Below are 11,348 nucleotides of genomic sequence, written 5' to 3'. Positions count from 1 at the left end.
CCGTTTGTTTTTGCAAAGTTCTGGGAGTTTGGAAATTTCCAATTTGGCCATGCTCTGGATTAATTTATGCGCGTTCTGAAGATTTTATGCATAATGCTGAATGCTTAACGCGAATTATTTATGCGTGGCAAATTATCTCGCACTTCAAAATCGTTCCAACTTAAATGGAGGCTAGCTAATCGGTCGTATTAATTTCTTACGACTCAAATTTTTACACCTGATCTTTGATTTTGCCCAAAAGTTTTGCTATTTTTTCTTTTCCCAAAAACGATTCGATATAGTTTATGGGGTATTCGAAACGTTCAGGGCTCTGCTCTGATATACGAGCGGTCTTGCTTTTTGTTGTTGATTTTTTTTTTTCACTTCATTAGGCGTACTATTTTTTCGATCATATTCAATTGGCTTAGTCAACTCTTGTTACATTGTTTAATAGGCAAAAAAGCTTTCACGTGTTTTTTTTGCGGTAGAGGAGGGAGCGGTTCAAAAACATTTCAAGGTATATAAGAATTTAAACTGTTGCATAGCTCTAAGTTTTTTTAAGAAAACAGTTTTGTTTCGGCTCAAAAGGCTTCTTCCCGAGTGTTGTCGGCACAGTTTCCTAAATTTTGTTTCGATGCTTATTTAACATAATTGACAGATTGTTGACCGAGCCCAAAATAACAAAAACCACAAAGCACAGCCTTAATTTTTAATCAGTTGTGACAGTTTTTAGCAAGTAATAGACACAAAAAGTATCTACAACTTTTGTTGTTTTCAACTCATTGATTTGGCTCAGTACCGGAAATTTCAATGAAACAGGTTACTTGTATCAAGCTAAAGCACTGAAAGTTCCGACTGTCCTTTATTAGGCCTGATGTAGTTTGGCAAAAAATGAAACTTTCAAAAAATTTCTTTTTTAGAAATGATTACCATTATGTTTACATTGTTATTCCCGAAAGGCGCAATGTTCACAAGAAAATGATATAATTTGCGTCTGTTACTACAATGTTTGAACCTAATGGCATGGCTTAATTCAATTCCGAGTTCTTTCGAAGCTGGATTTATTTGCCTCTTATGATACGCGTTATGAGATAATTGCAAATTTTGCCCGCAGATGATTAATCACAAATCGGTAATTTTGAAACCTTTTGAATGGATGTTAAATAGTCTGGTCAAAAATGCCATGGTTAAAAAATTTAGTACGAAAATTTCCCAGCACAAATTCCCTTGCTTCCTTCGAATGTCGGAACAATTATCACGCAGGCAACTAGAAATTGTGTTTTTTTTTAGATAAAACGTATAAATTTTATCTTCCGATATTATTACTGTCTCTTAGAAAATCGCGCTCCCGCTTCTGTTTTATTGGTTTGATTGAATCGCGTTTTTCATTTGACATTCTCGGAAACTTCGTTCAAATTTGTGCGTTCACTTGTGGATCCAACTTTTCAACCACGATTGGATACAAAAACATACCAAATACCCATTGATCATATTTTAATGAATTGAGACAATGTTGATTAATTGTTTTGATAAATATGAAATATTTTTGGTGCATGAAGCCTAACACTAACAGATTTTCTCGACAGACTTCGTGTGGTAAAAGACATGAAATAAATCTGTTAATTTGTAATCGCACAATTTATTAGTACATATCAGAAATTTAACATTCTCTAGTTAGTAAATATTAAACTGCTAAACTAGCTAAAGACAGACAGATTTTATAGACTATCTATCTGTATAACGCATAGACAGATTATAAAATAGACAGATTATAAAATGCAGAAATAAAACATAACTATTTGTACAACTATTCCGACTACTAAGAGCAAACACTCGCACGCCATTTCATTTTCACCTTTTTTCAAAATATTTCATCAATTCACAAACTTGTTCAAGATATTGATACTGATATCAGAATACCTCAATCCCAAAACTAAATGCTTACTTGCCCGATAGCATGAGCATCGGGGACTAAAAAAGATAACGCATCTAATTTTTACAGATCTAAAAAGCGATTGTTTGTCTGCGTTTAAAAAATATTCATTTTCACTAATAGTTGCTCTCTCGTCACACCAAAAATCTGCAAAGTTTAAAAATTTTTGCAAAATTTAAAAATCGGTATAGTTATCACTACTTCTTATAGTGATTGTTGTATTTAATTGAGATTCACATCGCCGGCACAAAGGTGGTTGGCTCAAAATAGTTTTTATTAGGAATAGAAACAATACGAAATGCCATCAAGTTGCTTGAGCAGACCAGACATGTTTCATGCACAATATAGAAAACGCACTAATAAACCAAATTGAAAATGAGATTTTTTTGACTCGAAATTTGTTTTAAATTTAAACAATCGCCCTAAATATATGTTAAAATGACAGTAAGAAATTGGATTTGATGGGCGCCGGGAACAGTAAATAACTCAATAAACAGGGCAAATTCCCACGTGGAACTGACTGAATGGAGGAAGTGTCATGCAGTTGTTGGAATACAGAGGCAGCGGTTTTGTGGTACAAACAACGGTTTTAATGCAGCAGCAGTCTGGATTTAATTTGAGAGTGTTAACTTAAATAGAAGACTCCTCCTCAGGAGTCCCTGGGTCAATTTTGCAGTCTGGAATAATGGTGGGGGGCTTTTGTTTCTCTACCCCGTTAGTCTTCGGTACCTTGCAGTCATTCTGTGCATCTTTGTGGTTGATGGGAGGGTGCGCCTTCGAGGTGTCACTTTCTGCTGGTGATTGAGTGAAGTCATTGTTTTTCAACTGCTCCTGTTCAAACGCAAAACAGTGTTTAAGGGTTGGCTGACCAAAAATGGATTTCTTAAAAAGTACCAAAGGGGGGACCCTTAGGGTCGGCAGGGGGTCGAATCCCTGAGAAGGAGGCTTCCGCCCCCCCCCCCCCCAAATCCGCCCCCCCCCCCCAAATCCGCCCCTGCATTCGAATCTCAACTGAAAGGTCTCTAATATGATATACCACTCGGCCCATTCCGATGATTGTTTGTGGTACCGGGTTTTGCCGGAAAGCTAAAAAAAACCGGAATTCTAAGTTCTTCCCCATTTTTAATGGTTGGAACAACAAATCTCTGTAACTACATTGATTCACGTGCTTTGCACCATTAGTGTGTGTGTCAAAGTTACGCGAAACAAGCGGTCGCTATTTGACAATGCCGAGTTTCCCGCACCGAAGTTTCATGGATAATAATCGATTATATTGGATTTTTATTGTCAGTCTACAAAATAACAAAAATAATCGCTTATAATCGATTGAAAATGGATTATAATGATAATATTTTTTTAAGCAATAAAATCCCAATATAATCGATTATTTTCAAAAAAAATTATCAAAAGAAAAATAATCCATTTTAATCAATTATAATGGATTATAATCTATTTATTCAAATCTTTTTGTGGGTTGTTTTCATTTTTTCATAATTTTGTTAAACTTAAGTTAGTTATTTTGTTCTCTCGCTTAATTTCATTTTTTCCTATTTTCAATCGAATTATTGAAAAAATTACAAAAAGTTACCTATAGATCCTACACCAACGCCCCCCCCCCCCCCCATCGCTTACCCGTACTACAGTTAGATGTCCCCTAACTAGAGAGAGAGAGAGAGAGAGGTGGAGGGCACGTCGTGGTTGGGGGTTACGTGGGGGGATGGGGGTGCGTGAGGAGGGTACGTCGTGGGTTGGGGGTACGTTGAGGTGGGTACGTTTTGAATTGCCTGCGGTATGTAGAGTTTTAGGCCTCATAACTCCAAGAACAAAATCTTTGATAAAATTCTTTTTTTTTTAATGGAATGAAAGTTTTAGTCCAAATGTATCGTCGCTTTGATAAATTTAAACGAAAATTGTGAGTTGTACTTCTTATTTTTCAAGTTCACTTTTTAAAATGCAGTAACAAGCCAGGGGGGGATGAAAAAATGCAGTTTTGTGGTTTATTTTTTAAAGTAATCAAAACGTTTTTATTGTTTTTTTTTTTCAAAAATTTGCCTTTGGCCCGGAACATTTTAGACAAAATAGGGTCCTTATAATATTTTTGCTGAGGAAATCAACTTGGTCGACCTAAAAAAAAACGTCAACAAAAAAATTCGGAACCTCTTCTTTCTAGAAAAGCTTCTGCGCGAGCCACTAATTAAAACCCATTCCTTCCTATCTTACCATCAGAGTGTGTAAAAATTACCTAAGTCAGCAAGTTGACTTGCTTTCTAAAAGACAGTTCTGGAGGTGGATTGCATCATGTAGCTAACATACGTACGCATATTTTCTTCGCGAATTTTTTTTGCGTTTTGAAGCTTTCTTTTGCCATTCTTGTCGCTTGTGCATGCTAAGTACATTTTCGCTTCTGCGGCTTAGACTTGTGGCTACGTTAAGTACACTAGTTGATCGTACCCGTAGAGTATTTTGTTTTAAGAAAAAATCATTTTTCATCATGTCTCAGATGTGCAAATGCAGCTTGTGATTTAAGTACAATTCATGTACGTTGCTTCCGCTTCTATGAGTTTATTTTGAATTGCCTGCGGTATGTAGAGTTTTAGGCCTCATAACTCCAAGAACAAAATCTTTGATACAATTCTTGTTTTTAATGGAATGAAAGTCTTAGTCCAAATGTATCGTCGCAATTCTCGGAATAAAACAAGTGTTCCACGCATGAAAAATCATATCAACCTGTCAACCAGCGTTTGCTCATTTTTTTGTTTAAAACAAGTGTTTTTGCAAATCATCAGTAACGCTGCAATCGTTTCTAATGGTAAAAGGCATGGTTTGTACGGCTATTCGGAACATTTTAGACAAATGGGGTCCTTATAATATTTTTGCTGAGGAAATCAACTTGGTCGACCTAAAAAAAACGTCAACAAAAAAATTCGGAACCCTTTTTTTCTAGAAAAGCTTCTGCGCGAGCCACTGATTAAAACCCATTCCTTCCTAGCTTACCATCAGAGTGTGTAAAAATTACCTAAGTCAGCAAGTTGACTTGCTTTCTAAAAGACAGTTCTGGAGGTGGATTGCATCATGTAGCTAACATACGTACGCATATTTTCTTCGCGAATTTTTTTTGCGTTTTGAAGCTTTCTTTTGCCATTCTTGTCGCTTGTGCATGCTAAGTACATTTTCGCTTCTGCGGCTTAGACTTGTGGCTACGTTAAGTACACTAGTTGATCGTACCGGTAGAGTATTTTGTTTTAAGAAAAAATCATTTTTCATCATGTCTCAGATGTGCAAATGCAGCTTGTGATTTAAGTACAATGCATGTACGTTGCTTCCGCTTCTATGAGTTTATTTTGAATTGCCTGCGGTATGTAGAGTTTTAGGCCTCATAACTCCAAGAACAAAATCTTTGATACAATTCTTTTTTTTAATGGAATGAAAGTTTTAGTCCAAATGTATCGTCGCAATTCTCTGAATAAAACAAGTGTTCAACGCATGAAAAATCATATCAACCTGTCAACCAGCGTTTGCTCATTTTTTTGTTTAAAGCAAGTGTTTTTGCAAATCATCATTAACGAGGCAATCGTTTCTAATGGTAAAAGGCATGGTTTGTACGGCTATTCGGAACATTATAGGCAAACGGGGTCCTTATAAAATTTTTGCTAAGGAAATCAACTTGGTCGACCTAAAAAACGTCAAAAAAAATTCGGAACCCCTTCTTTCTAGAAAAGCTTCTGCGCGAGCCACTAATTAAAACCCATTCCTTCCTATCTTACCATCAGAGTGTGTAAAAATTACCTAAGTCAGCAAGGTGACTTGCTTTCTAAAAGGCAGTTCTGGAGGTAGATTGCATCATGTAGCTAACATACGTACGCATATTTTCTTCGCGATTTTTTTTTGCGTTTTGAAGCTTTCTTTTGCCATTCTTGTCGCTTGTGCATGCTAAGTACATTTTCGCTTCTGCGGCTTAGACTTGTGGCTACGTTAAGTACACTAGTTGATCGTACCGGTAGAGTATTTTGTTTTAAGACAAAATCATTTTTCATCATGTCTCAGATGTGCAAATGCAGCTTGTGATTTAAGTACAATGCATGTACGTTGCTTCCGCTTCTATGAGTTTATTTTGAATTGCCTGCGGTATGTAGAGTTTTAGGCCTCATAACTCCAAGAACAAAATCTTTGATAAAAATTCTTTTTTTTTAATGGAATGAAAGTTTTAGTCCAAATGTATCGTCGCAATTCTATGAATAAAACAAGTGTTCCACGCATGAAAAATGATATCAACCTGTCAACCAGCGTTTGCTCATTTTTTTGTTTAAAGCAAGTGTTTTTGCAAATCATCAGTAACGAGGCAATCGTTTCTAAGGGTAAAAGGCATGGTTTGTACGGCTATTCGGAACATTTTAGACAAATGGGGTCCTTATAAAATTTTTGCTGAGGAAATCAACTTGGTCGACCTAAAAAAACGTCAAAAAAAATTCGGAACCCCTTCTTTCTAGAAAAGCTTCTGCGCGAGCCACTGATTAAATCCCATTCCTTCCTAGCTTACCATCAGAGTGTGTAAAAATTACCTAAGTCAGCAAGGTGACTTGCTTTCTAAAAGGCAGTTCTGGAGGTGGATTGCATCATGTAGCTAACATACGTACGCATATTTTCTTCGCGATTTTTTTTTGCGTTTTGAAGCTTTCTTTTGCCATTCTTGTCGCTTGTGCATGCTAAGTACATTTTCGCTTCTGCGGCTTAGACTTGTGGCTACGTTAAGTACACTAGTTGATCGTACCGGTAGAGTATTTTGTTTTAAGAAAAAATCATTTTTCATCATGTCTCAGATGTGCAAATGCAGCTTGTGATTTAAGTACAATGCATGTACGTTGCTTCCGCTTCTATGAGTTTATTTTGAATTGCCTGCGGTATGTAGAGTTTTAGGCCTCATAACTCCAAGAACAAAATCTTTGATAAAAATTCTTTTTTTTTTAATGGAATGAAAGTTTTAGTCCAAATGTATCGTCGCAATTCTATGAATAAAACAAGTGTTCCACGCATGAAAAATCATATCAACCTGTCAACCAGCGTTTGCTCATTTTTTTGTTTAAAGCAAGTGTTTTTGCAAATCATCAGTAACGAGGCAATCGTTTCTAAGGGTAAAAGGCATGGTTTGTACGGCCACTCGGAACATTTTAGACAAATGGGGTCCTTATAATATTTTTGCTGAGGAAATCAACTTGGTCGACCTAAAAAAAACGTCAACAAAAAAATTCGGAACCCTTTTTTTCTAGAAAAGCTTCTGCGCGAGCCACTGATTAAAACCCATTCCTTCCTAGCTTACCATCAGAGTGTGTAAAAATTACCTAAGTCAGCAAGGTGACTTGCTTTCTAAAAGACAGTTCTGGAGGTGGATTGCATCATGTAGCTAACATAGGTACGCATATTTTCTTCGCGAATTTTTTTTGCGTTTTGAAGCTTTCTTTTGCCATTCTTGTCGCTTGTGCATGCTAAGTACATTTTCGCTTCTGCGGCTTATACTTGTGGCTACGTTAAGTACACTAGTTGATCGTACCCGTAGAGTATTTTGTTTTAAGAAAAAATCATTTTTCATCATGTCTCAGATGTGCAAATGCAGCTTGTGATTTAAGTACAATGCATGTACGTTGCTTCCGCTTCTATGAGTTTATTTTGAATTGCCTGCGGTATGTAGAGTTTTAGGGCTCATAACTCCAAGAACAAAATCTTTGATAAAAATTCTTTTTTTTTAATGGAATGAAAGTTTTAGTCCAAATGTATCGTCGCAATTCTATGAATAAAACAAGTGTTCCACGCATGAAAAATCATATCAACCTGTCAACCAGCGTTTGCTCATTTTTTTGTTTAAAGCAAGTGTTTTTGCAAATCTTCAGTAACGCTGCAATCGTTTCTAATGGTAAAAGGCATGGTTTGTACGGCTATTCGTAAGATTTGACCTTGATTTACTACGCTTGCAATTAGAAAGCGTTATCAAATCGGAAAATAGACTTTTTCGGTGTTACAACTTGTTGAAAAGAATCACTTGTACCTTGGTTCAAAGTGAATTCAAACTTTATGCGTGTTCGGTACTTGGCCTGGAGGTGAAAAGTGTGCCTGGAACGGCAAAGGTCGTGGGTTTGAATCTGGCCAGGAACTGTTTTTTAACTGGAAATATTCCTTTCCAAAAATTGTTGACCCATAGTTTGTCTGCTGAATAAAAAAAGAAAAATTTTGCCAAGAAAACGGTGAAAGGTCTTGAAACTAGTTTTATTTCTTAATAAAATCAAATTTAAGCCTAAGCAACCAATTTCCATATGACAAACGTTGTTCGAACCTTTTGAGAACTGGCGTTTCGTTTTTAGTTTAAAGACATTCGCTTACGTAAGAAGCATCCTCAAGCTGTAAACTGTGTTGATTTGTTTGTATTTAACAAATTGGGTAACCGTAAGTCAAAACGTAACATTCAACAAATCATGGAAAGCGATAGATTTTTTTTCACCAGTCACCTAGGGATGGGAGTTAGTTCGGTTTACATAAGTTTTTTCGCGCAGTTTTAATTAGCTCAAAAACATTAAAGAAAACGGAGAGTGGTATCATATTAATAATATAACAGCCCTCTAAGTTGTGATTTTGATTCCAAAAAGATTTTTCAAATAGGTTCTCTCAATATCGATTGCGAATAGATCATTTTTGATTCTCAGACTAACTTAGTTTGGGAAGTTTAGCAGTGACAAGTCGCCGATAGTTATCAGGTTTTACTATACGTTATATTTTATTTCTAAGACGTTTTCAAATATTTTGAAGATGTTTCATAAATTGCACAAAAAAGATCAAAATTTTCAGGAAAAAAAATTGTTGGGAAGTTTGAATTTTTGTTGATTCGATCTACTTAATTCTTACTAATTGGTTTTTGCGCAATGTTTTTGAATGTTTTTTTTTCGAGAAAGGGATCCCGTTTGCTCAATACCGTTTGCCGAATTACTTTTGGTAGAATTTATTTTTCCGACCCCCCAGGAAAGGATGAGAAGAAAGAAACTATGGCGTAGGGTCTGAGCCTTGAAGTACTTCAAAGAAAATCTGAAAATGGCCAAGGGTTGCTGAAAACGTATTTAAAAAAATTGTTATCTGCTGACATGTTAATTTAACAAACTGCTATAGTTTTGAAAAAGTTTTTGGAAAGAAGTCGGAGTTTTAATTGTTTTTTGAATTTTTGCCATCACTGTGGGTGGCATATTCAATGCTTCTTTCATGTAGTGACTCTAGTTTTTGTCATAGATAGCTACCATCATATCTCAACGCAACCATTTCAGCTTCGAGACTTTTCTTTTGGTACAAAGATTTTCATTCAGGTTATTTAGTACAAGAAGCCTATGCATTTTGGGAATTTTCATTTCAATTTCAGGTAGCTATCCCGAAGCAAACTCGTAAGTGTAAGCTCCTTTCAGCCGAGCTCTATGTTCAAATTTGTGCTGGCTATTTCTATCAAAATATCGTGAAAATAATTTTATGCCTTTAAATTAAGCTGCTACAATGCTAATAAAAATCACTGAATTGGCCCTGTTTCATGCCGTTTCTTGTACCAAAAACTATTCTGAGTTGTTCGAGTTTGCTTTGAATCAAGTTCATCTGATTTAAGTTTTTGATTGTCAGAAATCTATGATCGCAATTAGAGGCAAATTGATTTGATCTGATTTGCATTTTTTCGATAAATTTTTGTGAAAAGCCAAGTTTTGTTTTTGTCATTTGGCAATTTTTTTTAAAAATTTTTATGATGAATGCCGTTAAGCGGTTAGTTAAAAAAACTTTTCTTGTGAATAATTTATAGAATTTAATTTTCATGTTTATTTTCATAAATGGTTTTCTGATGCCTTTTTGCAGAACTTTTCGAGGAACTGGTTTTTGGTGTTTGATTGCAACTCTTATAAGTTTTTCAGGCAGTTGGTTTGTATTGTATTATACAATTAAAATGCTGTCTCCGTATTTCTATGGGTCACAGAGGTTCCTCGTGAGTCTCGAATCAGCGACCTCTCGATTGGTTTAGGGAGGTGTGACTTACCTCGGGAGGTTTGACTTTTAGGGAGGTGTGACTTTGTCAGTGGCTTAGTGACAGTAGCTCTTACATACCGGCGTGAGTGGAGGTCGTTTGTGGAGTGTCTCTGTGTCCTGAATGGTGACTGGTAGGGGTCTGTGCCATGTCTCTGCGATGAAGATCACACTTGACCCACCCAGCGCTGAGGCCACACCCACTATCAGGTACGGCAGAGGCGAGTAGATCTGCTCCTGAACAAGTGTGAACAGTTGATATCCAAACACAAAGAATAACTCCACGATTTGCGCTTAAATGATCAAACATGCCTGATTCACCCGCGACAAGAACGTCATCAACGGTAAATCGGACATTTTCAATGATTGATTTAATCCTAAATGATGAATGGTTCAAATCTGGGAGAGCTAATTTTCTTAGTAAGTGACTGAAACCTTACAAAGAGGTGACAAAACTTGTAAATTGTTCGTGCGTTACAGATAGAAGTCAGTTGATTTTACTTTATTGCTGTTTTTAATTAAGTCATTCAGTCCATTGAATTTATTTAGTTCAACATAGCATTAGTTAATCTTTTGCAGTCTCAACACTAAATATGGCTTTCATTCGGTTCTTGTGCCTTCACAAAGTTTGTCTAAATTAGGAATCTACGGGTAACAATTAGACTACTTTATCGAAAATTTTAGCAACTTAGATGAAAAAACACGTGATGAATATCGTGGTTTGGGAAATTCGGAGGAAGGCATTGTAGTTTGATTGAGTAGATTAGACTAACGAGGAAGAAGATGGAGGGCGCCATGACTGATCCGAAGTCCCCGATGAGAGTACAAGCCCCCACTGCCATGCCACGAACCACAGTAGGAAACACCTCAGTGCCTATGAACAAATCAACCAGTTTCGCTTCTTTTAGCTGCTCTGTTTGTATTCGTTTTTGAAACGAAGCGAAAACTTTTTTTCTTTTATCAGAGCAATCGAAGCTTAAGGCATTCATCACACCAACTGGGTTGTGCGTGGTAAAAATAAGTCGTTTTCATTTTTAGCCTGCTGTAAGCAATACAGCATGGCCCTGCAGACAGTTGGAAAAATGTCGATGAACTCTAGAAAACCGAAAAACGTTATTGATGTATTTTAATTAATTTTCCGTGATCGAAAAAATTATACATCATCTTAAATTTTCTCAATTTCGAAATTTAAAAAAAAATCAAAAGTAAAGCCCGAAAAACAATTGAGTGTGAACAAGTTTATAGAGTTCTACCTGAAAAATATAACGAGATCTAAATAATATTCTTCACTTCATTCATTTTGACTTAAAATTGTTTACAGCTGGGTTTTTTGGCGGAGAGAGATAGTTTAAAAAATATTTTTTCCTTAACTGTACATCATTTATTTTCTTGCAGTAAGAAAGAT

The 11,348-nt window shown here is 36.0% G+C and overlaps 1 protein-coding gene across 12 annotated transcripts in view; it reads right to left on the bottom strand.

The window, feature by feature from the left end:
* Positions 1-1,585: 1,585 nt before the first annotated feature.
* The window catches only part of LOC134854087 (organic cation transporter protein-like), an 83,173-nt gene continuing 73,410 nt past the window's right edge, over positions 1,586-11,348 (bottom strand). For all 12 annotated transcript variants that reach the window (XM_063870175.1, XM_063870182.1, XM_063870177.1 and 9 more), the window contains 3 exons: positions 10,717-10,817; positions 10,025-10,180; positions 1,586-2,743 (listed from right to left, as the gene is read on the bottom strand). In XM_063870175.1, coding sequence (XP_063726245.1) covers positions 2,543-2,743; positions 10,025-10,180; positions 10,717-10,817 — 458 coding nt within the window. In that variant the 3' untranslated portion in view covers positions 1,586-2,542. The remainder of the gene's footprint in view (positions 2,744-10,024; positions 10,181-10,716; positions 10,818-11,348) is intronic.

This window comes from Symsagittifera roscoffensis, chromosome 9, assembly GCF_963678635.1.
Source record: "Symsagittifera roscoffensis chromosome 9, txSymRosc1.1, whole genome shotgun sequence".
Taxonomy (NCBI): Eukaryota; Metazoa; Xenacoelomorpha; order Acoela; family Convolutidae; genus Symsagittifera; species Symsagittifera roscoffensis.
The sequence above is the reverse complement of the archived record's forward strand: the minus strand, read 5'-3'. Positions and strand labels throughout refer to the sequence as shown.